Source organism: Perca flavescens, chromosome 7, assembly GCF_004354835.1.
Source record: "Perca flavescens isolate YP-PL-M2 chromosome 7, PFLA_1.0, whole genome shotgun sequence".
NCBI classification, from domain to species: Eukaryota; Metazoa; Chordata; class Actinopteri; order Perciformes; family Percidae; genus Perca; species Perca flavescens.
This window is the reverse complement of record NC_041337.1, coordinates 33,315,322-33,334,061: the sequence shown is the minus strand read 5'-3', so window position 1 is coordinate 33,334,061 and position 18,740 is coordinate 33,315,322. Positions and strand designations below refer to the sequence as shown.

The following is an 18,740-nucleotide window of genomic DNA, read 5'->3' as shown; positions in this document are numbered from 1 at the left end:
CAACAGACTGAAGGGCCAACACTGATTGTTCACGGTTACATTTTAGTGGAATTTAAGTATTGGGGTATCCTGCCACCGTCTGTCTATTGCGTTCCAAGACAGCCGTGCCGAGATTAGATTTCATAAGGGCGAATTGTTAAATTGTTGCTATGTAATTTAAAATCTAAGCTTTAAAAATAAACATATATGTTTTGGAATATAATATTCAGCTTCTGCAGCTTTGTGCTGAAATATCAGACTGTTACAGTCTATGTAAAATATACAATTCTCCCCCCCCTCTACGCGTTTCTGACCTCACCAGGTCATTATAACAAAATATAATAATAATTTCCAGGTACGAATGTGGAACTGTGTCAATGTGGGACGACCGAGAGTCTCTCTCTCTGCACTGCTCCTAAACCAAGAATTATGGATTTGATCAACTGGTCTCTCGGCGCTAATGACACAATCTGATCGGAGACCAGAGGGGACATTTCAGAGAAGTCGAGAGTGACTAACTGCGGCTCCTGGCCCTAAGACAAAACAAATTCCAATCTTATCTTTTCGGCTCCCTGAACCAGCGCTGGCCTTGGCCGAGGCCGGTGTTGAATAATCACTCCCCCTTGAGCACTGCAGCGAGGCATACTCTTGCGTTCCTTACTTACATATATACAGATATGCAATCACCCCCCACCCCCTATCCAGCGCCTTCTCCGCTTTGTAGCCCCAGTCAGGCGGGCGGGTCTGTGACCAGCGCCGTAACGGCGAGTAAGCCCTGACTGCAGTACGCAGATCGAGGAGTGGCTCAATGTGGGTGGAGCTAAACGTTTGACTCCGCCCACTTGTCAAATAGCAATTGGCAGAGCCATTTCTCTATCACTCTGGCAATTGGTCTGAGGGGAAAACACAGGACTTTCAAGCTGACCGGAGATCTTTTCCCGCGTGTGAAGTTTGCTTTTCCCTTTGTTGTTTTTCTTAACCCAACCGTCCGTTGTTGGCGTCCTCCAGAGACATGGGCTCGTTTCCCGCGAATTACGTTTGCTTTCCCCGTTATCCTTTTCCTTAACCCAGCGGCGGAGTGGAACCAAAACATCTACCGGGAAATTTTGTAGACCACCGGCCGGCAGGCAGTGTCCGTCCGCGGGCAGGCAGTGTCCGTCCGCGGGCAGGCAGTGTCCGTCCGCGGGCAGGCAGGGTCCGTCCGCGGGCAGCCAGCCGGCAGCCAGCGTCCGTCCGCGGGAAGCCAGCGTCCGTCCGCAGGCAGGCAGCGTCCGTCCGCGGGCAGGCAGCCAGCGTCCGTCCGCGGGAAGCCAGCGTCCGTCCTCAGGCAGGCAGCGTCCGTCCGCGGCAAGCCAGCGTCCGTCCAAGCAGGCAGCGTCCGTCCCCAGGCAGGCAGCGTCCGTCCCCAGGCAGGCAGCGTCCGTCCGCGGCAAGCCAGCGTCCGTCCGAAAGCAGGCAGCGTCCGTCCCCAGGCAGGCAGCGTCCGTCCCCAGGCAGGCAGCGTCCGTCCGCGGGAAGCCAGCGTCCGTCCGCGGGAAGCCAGCGTCCGTCCGCAGGCAGGCAGCGTCCGTCCGCGGGCAGGCAGCCAGGGGCACACCGCCTCTGCCTTAACAACCGTCAGTTGTTGTCTGGCGTTCCCCAGAGACCAGGGCTCATTTCCCGGGAGTCATGTTTGCTTTCCCTGTTCTTCTTTTCCTAAACCCAACCCCGTTCTTTTTTCCTTTTTACAATTCAAATATCATTATTTATTATAATCTATATATCTATTTATAATTTATATTATAAAAGGTATTATAATCTATATATAACATATATTATAATTATTATAAAGGTGTTGCATTGACGTTTGAGAATGTGCTGCCTGATGTCCGCCACCAGAAGGCGCGCCCACGGAGTCAAACGTTTAGCTCCGCCCACATTTGGCCCAACCCCGATCTGCGTACTGCAGTCAGGTGCAATTGTAACGGCTGCAGGACCAGATGGCTGCTTGCCTGTGCTGGTTTCCCCTCCCCCATTGCGAGTCTCGTGTGCATGTGCTTATGTTGCTGAGGTGTTTTTTTCCTTCCCACACTGTACTCCTATAGGGGCACAGTCGGGAGTTGCCTTTTTTTCTCCTCACCTCTCCTCATGTCATGCTGTATTCTTTTCCTTAATACCCTGTCTTTCTGTCCTGTCTACCCCATTGTATATTGTATGTTTGTATATGTATGGTCAGGTTGATTGATAATTTCGCTGGTACTTGTGACTATGTGACAACAATAAAGGGACGACTACTATGTGATCAGGGCGTTCCTGCAAAAGAGAGGCTTACTTGAGATTACTCTCAGTGAACCTTCCCTGAATAAAAAAAAAAAAAAAACATAATAAAAATAAAAAAGGACATGAAATTAACTCAATATGGCAAAAGTAGAATAACAAACATAATTAGAGAGAGTAACAGGTTTAAACTCAATTTGGTAAATAGCAGGATTTGTGATTACACTCAAAGGCAGGAGATTTTCTGATGACTGATGCAATTTTAAGCTTATTAAAAAGGAAAGATAATGTTTCACACTATTTCTCTGAGGTAGACAGATTTGTTGGCTGGTGCGATAATAACTTCTTAATACTGAATGGAGCCAAGACTGTAAAGATCATTTTTGATCCTAGAAGTGTAAGAGACCATAGTCCGGTAATGATATATGGTAATATCATTGCACAGGTACCTTCACATAAGTACTTGGGAGTTTATATAGATAATGCACTATGTTGGTCTTCTCATGTCAACAATCTTTGTTCCAGGTTACAGCAGAGGCTATATTTTTTACGAAGGTTAAAAGCGTTCGGAGTAAATCAGAGAATTATGTATTTGTTCTACCAGTCTATTTTTGAGAGTTTGATTAGATATGGTATTACGGCATGGTATGGTAATTTGACTGTCCAATTAAAATCAAGGTTGGGACGATTGGTGCACATGGCTTTTAAAATTATAGGGGGTGTGGGGGAACGATCACCCCAAGAGCTATTTGATGCTTCAATTCTAAATCACGCCAAGAAAATTGTGAGAGACGATACACATATCTTGAATGACAATTTTAAATTATTACCTTCGGGAAGGAGGTACAGGGTCTTGATGTGCAGGTCCAATCGACTAAAAAACTCCTTTGTTCCTAATGCAATCAAGGCGCTAAATAGAAATGAAATACTGTGAACTGCCTTCTTGTCTTTTTTTTTTTTTTTTTTTTTTTTAATGGATGCTGTATTGTGTGAATGATTTATCATTATTGTGTTTTTACGTATTTGATCATGTGTTTTTATGTACTTTGATCGTGTTGCTTTGCATGACTAGACTATGCACGGTGTCCAAGACAAATTTCCCAGTGATGGGACTAATAAAGTATAATAATAATAATAATAATAATTAAGATAATAAAAGCAGAAGAAGAGTTCATAAAGCTGGTAAATCATTTCAATATCTGCCCATCAGGAGGCTAGATATGCACTGAGCACAATTTTTCTTTTAGTTTTCTTTTATATACAGGTAGGGAGGAGGAGTTGCATGTGTGGTGTAGGTATTAAACTCCTCCGTATTTTATAAAGTGGTCTGCTGGTGGTACGAGGAGGAGGAAGGTACAGCAGGCTGGTTTGTCTCGTTAACATGGAATGAATATTTGTGCTATTATGGAAACATTGTTGGAAATGGTCTGGTATAGTGTGGCTTTGGTATTTTACCTTTTAGATAAATATATATGTTTGCAGAATGTTTATGTTATTTATAGGTAGTATTTTAAGCTTAAATAATAAGAGAAAGGATGGATCCCTGGGCTTTAAATTTATAGCAATCCTAACAAATCATTTCTGGATTAAATTAAGTTTGTGTAAGTATTTGGAATATGTCCTGGCCCATACAACATTACAATACGGAAGATATGGATACATTAAACTATAATATCATGTCAATAAACAGGATCTATTAAGAAGTGGACCAATTTTCCAAATGATTCCTACAAAATTTGAGATTATTCTTTTTTTTTTTACACATAATCTATTTGTTCACTCCAACCGCATTTTTCATTAAGAATTACATTTGGAGATCTTCTAATCGAACAGGAGAAAGGGAGTCCAAATTGTGAATTGAATCATATATCTAAGGTGAAGACTTAACAGATTGAAACAGAGCCACTGAATCCAAAACTGAGGAACAATGTTGATTCAATAACTAGACCAGGGTCCCCACATCACTACAGTCTGACAACTCAGGGACAAATAAGGCAGTGGAATTTTCAACTGTACTCTGATTAATTAACTCTGATGCGCCTGCAAAAAAAATGTTTATGGGGAATAAGATCTATAAAACAAGACAAATTATAAAGAACACACTTATGATCATAGTAAAACAGTGTGAAAAAACTAAGTCCAGAGTATCCCCGCACACTGAAACCTAGATTTTAAGCTGGAAAGACCTAATGAAATATGTAAAGGTGTGCTTGGTATATAAAGTCATTTATAACCTAGCTCCATCGCAGCTTGTTGCTTACATAAACAGAAGAAAAGATACTGATCATGTCACAAGGGGAGAGAGAGGGAAGGTTAGGTTATTTCGTTGCAGAAAAGTTCTTTCAGTCAGTCAGCTTGGTCCATCAGAAGGTCAAGAGAGTGGAACTCAATCCCACACCATAAAGCTCAGTAATATCAAGAAATTCCTCCCTCTGTATGTGGGGCATTATCCTGGTCATGTCCCACCTATATTATTGTTCCTCCACTAGAAAGGTGAGTATTTTCTGATTGAGTCCACCTAGTTTCACTGAGTCCTGTTAGGGACAGGTTGGACTGATTCTTTCCCACTGCTATCTGAGATGCTTTACCAGCTTGGTACATTGTTCTAACGTTCCATGAGCCTATCTTTGGATTGTTTTTGGTTGAACAACGTGCTTCCGGCTTGAGTTTTCCAGCGTCATATTTGTCTGGGGGGAGACACCTTCTACTTCCAAACCTTGCTGAATGTTATCCATGAATGTTTCTGTAATCATGTTTATCCACTATGCGGGTGATTGGCCCACCTAGCTTCACCGGAGCCCCGTTTGCCAGCGTGTTTCTGGGTGGCTCCAGGAAGGCCTTCACGGCTACCGTAATGGCTCGGGTGGCCTCCCTCCATACTTCACCCGTACCTGCAATCCCGTACTTACAGCTGTTACCGCCTCTCACGAAGTGGACGTGGGGTTGGACTTTGAGAGGCCAACCGATTTCTACACCATTTCTAAAAATCACTGCCAGACCACCATCACGGCCTGACAGCCTCGGTGTCCTAGATGAAGTTAAAGTCTGCAGGACAAAGTTCAATGATGGACCAATACTCTGTTTTAGTAAAGATCCGAAAATCAAAATTTTCCCTACAAATCTTTGAGAAGAAATGTCTAGTTGGTAAGGGAGCGAGCGTTGAGCAGAGCCGTCCTGACAGAAGCTTGGTGAGGAGGGGCTTCAGTAGAGGCAAGAGGCCGGGGGGGCAGGGGGGCCAGGTGTTAGCTCTCTGATGATACCTGCCTTCAGACACATGATGTCTGGGTGATCTGTGGCTTGGAATGACAGGGATGGGAACATGTTGGCCTTTAAGGAGTTCCACACAAGGAGAGCTCACTGTACAAGCAGCAAAATGTCCAGGTGAGAGAGATGGAGCAGAAGTTCTGAGTGAAGAGCCTGGAGCCGTTACAGACTTAGTCCGGGACTTGCTCCAAGCTGTTATTCCAGACTGACTAGTCTCTGTCCAGTAACATCTCTGGAAGATAGTGATGCAGGCTGCAGACCAGCAGATGTTCACTTTGGAGCACAGTGTCCAAAATTCACCTTGGACCGATTCATTTCTGTACAACTTACAATGTGTCAGCATCCAACTAGATTTTATCGAACATGGAACTCCCCTCTGATGGGTCCGATGAACGGTCTCTGGGTTTATTTATCACAGCCAGACCCTGAGGAGAGAAATAAATTGAGTTTAAACAGAAACATATTATACATTTGTAACATTTCAGTTAAGAATTCACAACTGTCTTACCTGTAGCTGTTCTTCTTCTTCATGTGGATGTTTATTATTTTTGAAGTACTGATGAAAAGAGTGATATCATTTAATTACTACTAAAATACAGTAACATGGACTGAGTAATAACAGTAAAGAACATACCTGTTGGGGATTGTCTGCATTTCCTTCCCCTCCTGTAATAAAACATTACCAATGAAAAGCACCTCAATCAACAACATAATGTTCTGACAAATATATCATGTATTAAAAACATAAATCTTTTAATTGTCTAAATGCCAATCATACCTGTGTCTTTCTTATTTTTGAGACGCCACACCAAAAACAGAGCTATTGCGAGTCCGACTAAACAGGTCACAAGCCCCCCGACAACGGCACCGATCACAGCTCCTGAACTGTGTTCTCCACATTCAGCATCTGTTGAAGCAGTTCCTGGTTTTATCAGCTGAAGATCCAATGATGGACATCTGGAATGATAGAGGGACATTTTGACAGGACCATGTGTAGGGAACCATGCTGCTGTTGGAAGAGTTCAGGTGTGTCCATGTCTGATCTGAAGCTTCACTTACTGTGTGTGTGGCTGACACGATGTCAATAATGTCCCATCAGAAAATGTTCCATCTCTGCAGTCAGAGCACTCAGTGTCCCTTAATGCTGTTCCTACCAATACAAATAATATTTATTATATTTTTAGTTCAGTATACTGTACATATTATGAAGGAATCAAAGTGTTATATGATATATTTCTATCTAATTTAATAATTTGCAAAAGGACAGAGGAACATACATTTTGCTCATGGCGACACAAAGCAGTTTAAGTTTAAGAGTCGCTGTTAGGAGCAGTTTCTCCTCAACCCGTGCCTAGTGTAAACGACTATAGACTGTATATAAAGACAAAGCCTATAAAGAAAATGTAACGTTACGTGGCTGTTACTTCAGCCGTTTCCCCGTCAGCAATTGGTTCTCCAACGAAGACATCCGCCCCTCTATGCCAAAGCACACAGTCACCTGCAGCCATGCGTTCAGAAAAGCAATTTTAAATATTTAAAGTAACCAAAAGTTAATATGAAACATGGCCTATTTTACGAGGCCACAAGGTTCCTGTTGGCGCGCGGTTCAAGTGTCATTTTTAACGTTGCCGAGCACGTTGCCCGGTGTGGCTTTATCTAAAGCTTTAATAATGATGCCGTTGCGTCTGACAGCTGTGTGTGTCTCCCTATGGGAAAAAGAAAAAGAGAGATCTGTAACAGGCCTATATGTGTATGTTGCTTTGGCCCATGCATGTAAACGTCAGTTTCCAATGGCAATAAAACCACTTTGAATTTAGATCAGCTGTTTCTCTGTGAAAGAGAGAGACGTGTGCAACAATCCGCTTTCTCCCCGTGAAGGGGAGGGAGGGAGGGGGAGAGAGAGAGCGAGAGAGAGATGCACAACAATCAGCTGTTTCTCCACAAAGGGATAGTATATTCGATTTGACTGGCAGTCAGGCTCCTTAGATCGAATTGTTGCCTTTGTTTTGGTAGTAGTGATGTTTGGTGTGGCTTCATGGTCTGCTTTATGTTTACCTGACAGTTCACAGACTTTTCCATGCTTTTTTAGCTTTGAATAGAACACATTATATATTTAGCCTTGCAGCGCTCTCCTGTTAGTGAACTACTAATGTAGGGCCCTATTTTAACGATCTGAAACGCAAGTATGAAACGCAAAACGCAAGTAGCTTTGTGGGCGGATCTCGAGCGCTGTTGCTATTATACCGGCGGGATAAATGACTCCTGTGCCCGATGCAAATCTAAAATGGGTTGGTCTGAAGTAGCTAGGTGTGGTTTGGGCGTAACGTGCAATAAACCAATCAGAGTGTCATCTGACATTCCCTTTAAGAGCAGGGCGTTTGTTCCATGGCGGATTGCTATTATGAAGGCGGATTTGCCTGGCGCACGCCAGCGGGAGCTGTCCGTGATGCGGCAAAGTAATATATGCCCGTCTTGGCCGGGTGGCGATGTTGCTGCAGCCTCTCGGAGCATCTCCTCAAGTCTGGAGAGGATTGCTGCAGCCATGGAGCGTGGGCCTCCAAACGCACCACCTGCTCCTGTTGTGCCCCTTCCTCCTCCCCCCCACTCCATCTCCGTCCACCCGCTCCATCAGGAGCACATCGCGCATTACTCCCGGACCAGATCCCGCCGTAGTTAAACATCACGTCTCCTTAAGTCCTCTAATATTTCCTCTTTTATGTCATCAACACATCCACGATTCATGGAAATGTTGTGTAAAACACAACAAGCCACAAAGAATGCTGGGACTTCTTGAGGACTGTACTGTGAAGTGCCTCCTGACCGATCCAAACACCTGAAGCGCATTTTCAGTAATATTTTTCCTTGTAATTATGTATGGTTTGCAAAAATGGGAACTGCTGCGTCCGTTTAGATGAGAGAAGTGTATGCGCATTGTGCACACGCTACATTATGGCCAAGCATGCGCCCCTAAAATAGCATCTGAATAATGCGCCACTGACTTTAGACTAGTACCACTGACTTTAGACCAGCTTTTCCTGGTCAGTGGCGGAATTGTTTTCTGAAACCGCAAAATAGCACCAATAACGTTTGCGCCGGAACACGCCTCCTCTTTTCGCTGAACCGCCCCCGGGAGCGCAAATACATTCCCTAATTTACCCGACGTGCGTCTGTGGAGGGAAAAGTCCGCTGTGCGTCGGGTGCAAAATAAGAATGATACATGCGTCGGTGTAAAAAGGCAATTGCGCTGGGTGCAAGATCGGGCCGTAGCCTATAATGCTTTTTATATTAAACTGTGGTGCATTCATGCAAGTATAGTTGTAATTACCTAGTCAGGTTAACAAATGTGTATCAGTACCTTTTATTGGTCTTGGATGGGCTCGGCCCACCTAATTTTCTCGGGGCCCACCCACACTGGGATTTCTGCCTACGCTACTGGTACAGAGTGTCAGTCATGTGATAGGTGATCAGCGAACGACTGGAGAAAGATCAATATCATACTGTCTGTCTGAATATACATGCATTTACTGCAGCCGGGGAATGACTGCACTTTCTTCCGATAGAGAGGCAAAGTCCCTCCCGTTCTAGTGGGAAGCAAAATTGTCTTTTAAATTGACAAACCGGAAAGGGAGGGACTTTGCCTCTAGTTGTAATAATGGTGACATCACAATCATACGGAAGTCCTGATGGCTCGTTTAAAAGGCACAGTTTCTGAATACGGGCTGTGTGAAGTTCTCTGTGGATTGGACAATTTAATACTTTCACAGTATTTATATAGCACCTTAAACTGCTTTATTTAGAAAGGGACAACCCACATTAATTACCATGAGCACAGAGTCCAACATGTAAATTTGCCAGATTTAGCAATACAGCAATTTTCATTTGCAGGTTCAAGTTCATTTTCACTGAACTTTGGTGTTCTCATATACAACTTAAACTATACCTATACTCCTAAATTCAGAACGAGGAACTGACCATTTTGGCTGATATATTGTCCTGGTTGACAGCTTCTGTGTTTCTGTGCTTCCACACAGCTGTTTCCTGAATAGAACAGACAGTAGAATCCCTCCAGTGGTTCACAAACTGTATCTGATTTAGTCGTACATGCTGTCTTTATCTTTAAACCAGAACCTGTCAACACATAAAGAGGTTAAATATGAAGATACTTAACTTTTATATGAAGATAAACTTTATTTTGTCTAATATACTAGAGAGCTACATACTCAAAAATCAATCTTTAGTGTTATGTTTCTACTAATAATTAGGAAACATAAACAGAAGTCTACCTGAATCACAGCGTGCACAGGGAAAACATTCTGTAAGACCTGTAGGACGATTCATAAATGTTCCCTCATCGCAATCCAGACAAGAAGTACTTCTGAACTCTGTGCAATGTTTTTTAACTCGACTTCCTGTTAAAAAAAAAGAAAACCAACAATTTAATTGAATGCAATATAATGTTTATAATAAAAGAGATACTTTGCAAAATTTAAATGCACTGCACTGCCATGCTCTGTGTCAGTGTGGGGGCAGGTGTTTGGCTTCCCTTTGTGGCGCTAGTGCACATTCAATCAGATCTTACCAATAGAACATGTAGGGCAGCACTGATCCTCGTTCCGATACTCTGTTGGATGACATGTGAGGTTATGTCCTCTGAAGACACCCAGCACAAGTATCTGTGAGGTAAGAAAGTTTGTCTCAGTGAAGCCTGGTTGGAACATACAGAACAGTCTGCAAATCAAATACATGGAGAGAAGCTGTTGAAATGAACTCTGACCGAAACCTAACTGCATTTTGTGAAGTTAAATGTACAAAAACATAAAAAATAAATAAAAATCTACTACAGCTGGAATTAAGGGGTGAGACGTGTTTTAACATTCAATCCCACTATAATAAGTTTCCATTATTTAACCTTTGACAATGAGTTATAGCATGAAGTCACACGAGAGGTAATGAGGTCGCATTTGTGTCATCAGACAGTCATTGGAGAAATGGTCTTGCTTTTCCAGACCCTCCTCCAAAGCGCGTTGAAAGAGGGTCTGGCTACTCCACACAGCTTTTGGGGATGGGAGCAAAACGTGCTCTGGTTAAATGGCATTTCTTTAAACCAATCAGAATCGTCATGGGCTAAACTCCGCACAGACCCACTGCAAAATAGTTGTGCGAGAGAAAACTCAGATTGGACAGATGGTCTAGCTAGCTGTCTGGATTTACCCTGCAGAGATCTGAGGAGCAGTTAACCATAGTCCTCAGAAATCCACCGAATGTAAAATTCAAACACAAAAAAAAGAGGAAGGAAACAGAAAATACATGCATCCGGCGGAATGCAATTTCCTGCAGCACCGGAGCAATCCCGGAAGTGGAACGTCAAGGATATAGACTATTGGACAAATAACAACAAAGTCAATGTATGGACTGGCACATAAAATACAGAGAGTTGAATTCTCCTATGAAGCCTCATATTAGGGTTGTTGACACATTAGTCTGCTAAGGTGGAGGTATACCAGCATTTCCCATATAAAGATGTATTTGATAAAGAAGGAAATGTTGGACAGAAGCAATATGATGTACAGTAAGAATTGCTGACAAGCAAATAAAAGCTTGCTTTGATAACACATTATTTTACCAGCAATGGTGCAACAGTCAAATGTTTTCTAAACATCATAGTTTAAGGCAGGATCACAGTTTCCAAGGGCTGGAAACGTCATCTCACTCAGATTTGGGAGGAAGAGAGACGTAACATTCGAAACAGGAACACCATCTAGGAAAGAAAAACAACATTATCGTGTAGAGATTACACTACACACAGCAGAGGTTTGCTTTAAAGGTGCAGTAAGTCATTCTGCACAAAGATCGGTGATATTTGAACTCAACTGCCAAACAAATATAACCCCCTCCCTTCGGAAACTCCCAGGTTCACCAACAGATAACTACTGGCAGGCCGGCACATACACATGCTGCCTCCCCCCTACCATCAACTTTCACTGCCTATTGCTGATTGGCTGGAAAAGTGTTTTGTGGTTCTTGCACTCGCACACTTGTATGTTTTCCAATTTGTTTTCAGCGCACACAGAAAACAGAGAGCTTGGTGACCATGAGGAGATATTCATTGAATTTGACAAAAAGTGTATTGGATTAACATCACTTACTATACTTGTAATGCAGCGTGAGCTGTTGTTGGACTTTGCTACCACAGACTGTAAAGATAAGGGGGCTACCTTGAGCGCACAATGAACAAATTTGACACCTTACTGCTGTGCAAAGTTCAAACAAAGTGAAAATAAACCGAATCAGACGCATGAGCAGGAAATCAACGAGGTCGGCCATAACTGTCACAGAGGAGCCAAGGTGTGAAGTGAGAGGAGGCTTTCAGAGGAGCTCAAAATGATGAGCCACATGTGTATCCTCTAAGGCTTTTACCCTTCACTGGGAATGTGTTTATTGACTGGTCACTGCAAATGGTTTCCAAAAGGTTTGTGACCTCCTGTAAAGAAGTGGCTGGTTGTTGATGGCTCGTCACGTTATCAGTTCCACCAAAGAGACATTTCCTCTCTAAACTTCTTACATAGTTCAATTTAAATAAATGTACCATACTAAAAAAGATCAAATGATCCAATATCTCACAAGATAAGAGCAGAGCGAAGAAAGGGTCGCAATTTCACTTCACGTCTCTTTAACCTGCAGGCAAACATCTAATATTATCATAACAAATATTCTAAACACACATGACTTCTCCATTCTCAGTCTTGCAGGAACTCTGGCAACGACAACAACACACACTGAGCTCAGGTTCTTTCCTTTTCACATTGGGACAAGGAGGCATTTCAATGGTTCTTTTCAAATGGGCCGCGAGTCAGTGATTGGTGGGTGTTTCTACAGGATTATAGCAGCTACAGATGACAGATCTTTCTCACTCCTTTTTCAGAAACCAAAAGGTTATTAATTGCTGTTGGGGTGTAAAGACCATTTCAAACTATATATATATATATATATATATATATATATAAAAAAGGTATATATTGGAAATAGTTACCATCCCTGCCTGAGGCTAAAGATGCTTTAAAACACAGTTTCAGAATCATGAAAGCTTTGTCAGTAGGCACAGGACACCAAAAGGTTGAACAGGTAAAATGTAAAAAAAAAAATAGCAGATTATGGCTGCAGTGCTATGACTATGAGACATGATCAACAGTGTGGCAAATGACTAGGCTACTGTGCAGGTCTAGAGTATAAACTTTTGGATAATTTGGATTATGAGAATCATGACTGCAGGCAGGTGTGAGGTGACTGAAGGTAGGAACACAATGATGACATGTGGTGGTCAGGAGGAGAGGAGCAGGGTCTGAAATGATGGCAGATGTTAGTAGATACTAGGGCTGGGCGATATGGAGAAAATCAAATATGACAATATTTTTGTCCCAATACCTCGATATCGATATTGCGCCGATATTGTAGGGTTGACATTTGGTGCATCAATTATGTGTATTTAATAACTAAGAGGCTAAAGACAAATAATAGAACATTCAGGTAAGGACATCACTTTCCTGTGATGCAGCCTTTAAAAACAGAAATAAACACCTTATGCCATGTTACAATATCCAAAATCTAATAGGATATCTAGTCTCCTATCACGATATCGATATAATATTGATATATTGCCCAGCCCTAGTAGACACATAAATAAGATTAATTAGATGATTTTGTAATCAAATGTTGATAACTGTGTTGAAGTACTGACAGGAGACTTTTCATAAAAAATGTCTTCAGATGAAATGAAGAACAAGCGCACTAATGGCTGAATCATGGACCTTACATAGGCCACAGTGCAGGCTTTGGGCAAGGTGAAGACAATCACTGTGACTTTTTGAAAGAATAATAAGAAGAGTAAATTAACCAATTGGCCAATCTGTGAAGATGTTTGGATTGTTTATTAATTGGTTAAAAAAAAAATCATGTTTCTGCTTTTCTTTTGAAGAAAAAAAGAAGAGATGAATCTGTAGCACTGCTATTTTCACATCTACAGTAAAGGCGTCACAAACCTGAAACTGTGTTTTAAAGTATCTTTAGCCTCTCTGGGATAATTTAGTCCATATTTAACAAGTCTAGGTTTAGTGATATTTGATCTGGACCTGGTTAAATGTGGACTACATGGCAGGGGCGATTCTAGGATCTGACCTTTGGGGGTGCTCAGCCCCTAATGAAAAGTTGATAGCAGTTAAGCTAGGGGGGTTTGGGGGCATGCTCCCGTAAGATTTTTTTTTTTTTAAACCCTTAAATCATGACTTCTTGTGAGTTTTGGGGAAAGAAATAGACAGATTGAGATATGCAATTATGACAAACTATCAAGGCATCTGCTGTGAAAAAAGATGGAAACTACAAAGCATGATTATTGCAGCACACATACCCAGGGGTGTTGGACTGGGGTGGGAAGGGGACTGAGTGCCCAGGGCCCTCATGTGAGGAGGGCCCAAAAATATGCTAGAATTCATAGCTTTGGCTGCAGGGAGGGGCCCATAGAAAATGCCTTTCACAGGGCCCAGAATTTGGAGCTACACCCCTGCACATACCTTGAATGGTAAAATAAGCCTTAACATATTTTTAGACAAGATTATTCATGTTTTTTTCTGCTGTTAATTTTCAACTTTTTCATCTAATCTAATACTGCCTCTGAACCAGATGGGGAAAACACAACATCTCTTTTTCTTAAGAGCCTAGTCCTCCATGAAATGCATATGTAAATATAATGTGAATGGAATGTTTTAAGTGTTTTTGCCCGTATAATATATGTCCACTTTCTCACCTGGTTCTTCCAGGTCTCTCTCTTTGTCCACTCTCTCTCCATCCTTCTCTCTCTCTCTCTATCTCCCTCCCCCCGTCATATCACTGACAATCACATACAAAACATTTTGTAATCAACTAGAAAATAATCTTCAAATAAAAGAGAAAATAAAACACAGTAGTCCTACTATATACATGTCTTATAGGCTACCTAGCCATTTTCTCACCTTGTTCATTTTGCTCTCTCTGCCCTTCTCCCTCTCTATTCTCCTCGCTCCTTTGTGCTTTCAACCAGAAGGCAAATGTAATCAACTAATCAACAGAGAATGCATTGTGTAGGCTACCAAAGTAGAGCTGATGAAGGTCCTGCTACTCCCGAAAACATGTCTTTTCGCTTTTTTCTTTTATTTGAGCCGCTTGGGTAACTTTTTTTCCTTTTGGCGTTTAGACCATTGACATAACAGAAAGATTTAGACCGTTTAGACTAGAGATGGCCCGATACCATTTTTTGCTTCCCGATACCGATTCCGATACCTGAACTTGTGTATCGCCCGATACCGACTACTGATCCAGTGTGTCATATGTTTTATTATGTTTACTAACTGTATACTACTATCCCTGTATGGATGTGATATTATTTCTATCTTTGTGAAACATGAACAAACACAAACAATGAACGCCACAGAACTTTCTTTTATTGTCCAGTTTGACAGTCAGTTATAACGGAAAAAGAACATAAATATCTACTTTAACATAGATTTTCTTTAGGGCTTTATTACGTGGTATCGGATCGGTGCATAAACTCCAGTACTTCCCGATACCGATACCAGCGTTTTAGGCAGCATCGGAGCCGATACCGATACTGGTATCGGTATCGGAACATCTCTAGTTTAGACTCGTCTTGCTCCGTCTCCGTGTACTTCCCATTTCTCCTTTCACCGTTTGTTTATTTGGCGGCGCACTGTGGGACGGACTAGTCCATTTCATTGTGAAAGTAGGGGGTGCTGACCTCTCTCAGCAAGCAGGGCGCCTGCAGCTGCTGGGGGCGCTGATCTGCCAATTCCCCACACAGTGAAATGATGGAAAACAGAAAAACGCTTCGCAGCACAGAGGGTTATTTATATATTTTTTTAAGTTAAGTGGCTGCCCGGTTCGCCCGTGCCACAAACCGCCACTACTTTGAGCACTAAACGATCTCACATTATCACAATAAGGACTTTATTTCAGGGGTGCTGAGATGATATTTAGGGGTGTTTCAGCACCCCTAAAAATAGCCTAGCGCCGCCTATGCTACATGGTAGAAATCCATGAAATCTCTCACTTCATTTCTACAGATAGAAATACACTTTCTCAATTCTGAAACTATGTTAAAATCTTTGACCTCTCTGGGATAAATTAGTCCAGATATGACAAGTCCAGTTATAGTGGGGTTTGATCTGGAACTGGGCCACGTTCAGCCCTATAGCAACACGTTTTTTTTAACGGAAACGGGGGTGGGTGCGTTGCCCCGTGTTCTGACCTCTGCCTTTTTTATCACGAGCAGAGGTGTCAAGTAACGAAGTACAAATACTTTGTTACCTTACTTAAGTAAAAATGTTGGGTATCTATACTTTACTGGAGTAATTATTTTACAGCATACTTTTTACTTCTACTCCTTACATTTTCACGGAATTATCTGTACTTTCTACTCCTTACATTTTAAAAATAGCCTCGTTACTCATATTTCAGTTCGGCTTGTTTTCATTCCAGCTCGTCATCGTTCTAAAAAACACACACAAAAAAACCTATCCAAATCGCTCCATCGGAGAGAGTGAATGTGATTGTGGTTGGATGAGAAGTATAAACATAGTCATTCCGACACCCTATTGGTTTGTACGCGATCCATCAAACCTGCACAGACCCGGTGCCTTAACGACCGTTATCTACCGGACCGAATAGCAAGGCTGATTTCGGTGCCTTATTTAGGAGCCACTTAGATGCCTGCGCTTCTCTCTGATGCTCCGAAAACGGACGTTAGAGGGAACTGAAACATCGCCGCACGGGACGCTAGTCAACACTACAGTTGGCAGCAGCTAACGTTAGCCTACGGTTACACAACGGTTACCATTCTGACAGCTAAACGGTGTAAAAGTGTGTCTGTATTTCACTGGAGAGGATTGTAACACCAGACTGTAGCTGCCGTTGTCTGAAAAACACAGAAGAGATGTGTCACCTTTTTCAGCCCTTCTTATTTTGCAGGTATGATTTTAAGGCAGCACGGTGGCCCAGTGGTTAGTGCTGTGGCCTCACAGCAAGTAGCTTCTGGGTTCAAATCCTTTCTGTGTGGAGTTTGCATGTTCTCCCTGTGTCTGCGTGGGTTTTCTCCGGGTTCTCCGGTTTCCCCCACCACTAAAAATATGTTCCCCTCCCCCTCCCTAACTAGCTGATGTGTGGTGAGCGTTCTGGCGTCGCAAGGCGTTGTATGGCTGCCGTGCATCACCCAGGTGGGTGCTACACATTAGTGGTGTTAGAGAGCAGTCCCCCCTCCCCCCAAATGCGCTTTGAGTATCTATGATAAAGCGCTATATAAATGTAATTAATAATAATAATATTACATTATTATAGTCATATGATTTTGTCCTAATGTTTTGGGGTTAAGCTGTTGTCCTTAATGGCATTGTTTCCCCCTTACATCAGGGGTCTTCAACGTTTTTTAAACCAAGGACCCCTTAACTTAAAGTGAGATGTAGCAGGGACCCCCTACTACATATTGTATGAAATTAAGTTGCATATTAAACTGTGCCTACAATAACAGTTAGGGCAACCTAAAGCCTTTTTACATACCCTTTTTTCATAAGCTATTAAAATATTAATTGTTGGCATGATTTTATAATATTTTAATGTTACATACTGTATGTGGCACAGTAAATCTAGGATTAACTGTATCTGTGGGCTGATATCTTAGGGACTCCCTTACCTATAGGCCAGTAAGCCTATCATCAGTGGGAATTTATATTTGCTAAGAATATGTTGGAATTATGTTAAGGCATTTTAATTTTAAAAGACTAAAAAATGTACAATAATTTGGAGGCCCCCCTGCAATGACTTTGAGGACCCCTGGCTGAAGATCTCTGCCTTACATTACTTTTACTTTTATACTTTAAGTAGTTTTGAAACCAGTACTTTTACACTTTTACTTAAGTAAAAAGTTTGAGTTGATACTTCAACTTCTACAAAAGTCTTTTCAAACCCTAGTATCTATACTTCTACTTGAGTAATGAATGTGATTACTTTTGACACCTCTGATCACGAGTTTACAGACATGTGTCTGCCGAAGGGTGACACTTGTCACACAGCCAATAAATGAGAGACACAACCACCAAACGTTCTCTTAATACATTCATGGTTTCCGACCGATGAAACATGTCGTTCAACCAGGAAACCGTAGCGAGATTGAAGGGCTCTGGTTCAATGTTGCCAACATGTGAAAAAAAAACTGTCAAATCTCCCTTTATTACGTTCTCATAAATATAATAAAGCTTTCACAAATCTAAAAAGGCAGTTTCAGACGTTATTACCTTAAAGTTGTGCTTTCGCAACAGTAGGCGGTGCATAAAATGGAGAACCATCGCTCAGCAATGTAAATTATATTCCGCAGCCAAAACCGAAAACCTACTTCAGCGTCGTACTAAACTTCGACGTAATGTCTGCAGTTGAAGCGGATTCATTCTGCTGTTTTTTTAAGTAAGACTATATCCCAGTTTTGATTAACTTTTATCATGTAAATAACACTTTTAAGAGAAGCTGCTTGAGCTTTGGGAGAGATAACGTTAATATCCTTTCACTTTAACTTCAATGTTAGCTAACGTTGATCTAGAACATTTCTGGGCCACTGAAACGTTTCAGAGGTAGCAGCAACAACAACTGGCATCCGAACTGGTATATGTGAAATGCGGTAACGTTACCACCTTTAAAGAAAATGAACAATACTGACTTTACGTTACCTGATGTTTCTGTCCCACTCAAGCTAACGAGAAGCTGCTGCATTATCTTGAGTGGGAAGAACAGAAATCAGCCTGCCTGCATTCTGTTCTACTTTCGATCCCAATATTTTCAAAATAAAGCGCTCCTCGCCTCCGAGCATCGGAGAGCCCCACTCAGTGCCGCGTGTATTTGTGCGTGTGTGTGTGTGTAGTAGTAGTAGTAAAGAGAGAGAATGGGAGAAGGAAGTTTGTGTGAGGTGGACCTGGTCACCACAGACCCAAATCTTCTCAGCTGTTGCTACTGTCATATGCTGCTGTCTCTTCATGTAGCACATTATGTTTGGCACATTGTATGGGTCACTTCTTATATCATAACAAGGTAATACAATGTGTAATCAAGTGATGAGTGATTAACAGTAATGTAAATGCTAAATGCCTTAATACCTGTTGATATTACAACAATGCAGAGTATAGGCTCTTAACCTTGCAGTTTTGCACATATCA

General features: G+C 42.0%; 2 protein-coding genes across 4 annotated transcripts in view; both read right to left on the bottom strand.

The window, feature by feature from the left end:
• Window positions 1-2,134: 2,134 nt before the first annotated feature.
• LOC114559305 (tumor necrosis factor receptor superfamily member 14-like) overlaps window positions 2,135-18,740 on the bottom strand; it is a 40,356-nt gene continuing 23,750 nt past the window's right edge. The window contains exon 13 of the transcript XR_003693055.1: window positions 2,135-5,495. The gene's annotated coding sequence lies outside the window, so the exon portion shown is untranslated. The remainder of the gene's footprint in view (window positions 5,496-18,740) is intronic.
• LOC114559301 (tumor necrosis factor receptor superfamily member 14-like) lies at window positions 4,273-18,310 on the bottom strand. 3 transcript variants are annotated; one of them, XM_028583896.1, is made up of 10 exons: window positions 18,258-18,310; window positions 11,123-11,257; window positions 10,079-10,172; window positions 9,783-9,908; window positions 9,472-9,627; window positions 6,559-6,649; window positions 6,278-6,456; window positions 6,134-6,165; window positions 6,008-6,055; window positions 4,273-5,924 (listed from the first exon to the last, which is right to left on the bottom strand). In XM_028583896.1, the coding sequence occupies exons 2-10, from the start codon at window positions 11,159-11,161 to the stop codon at window positions 5,847-5,849; spliced, it is 843 nt and encodes a 280-aa protein (XP_028439697.1). In that variant the 5' UTR covers window positions 11,162-11,257; window positions 18,258-18,310; the 3' UTR covers window positions 4,273-5,846. The 3 variants fall into 3 exon arrangements, with proteins under 3 accessions (XP_028439697.1, XP_028439694.1, XP_028439695.1); XM_028583893.1 differs by lacking the exons at window positions 11,123-11,257; window positions 18,258-18,310 and having other exon boundaries at window positions 10,079-10,554; XM_028583894.1 differs by lacking the exons at window positions 6,008-6,055; window positions 11,123-11,257; window positions 18,258-18,310 and having other exon boundaries at window positions 10,079-10,554.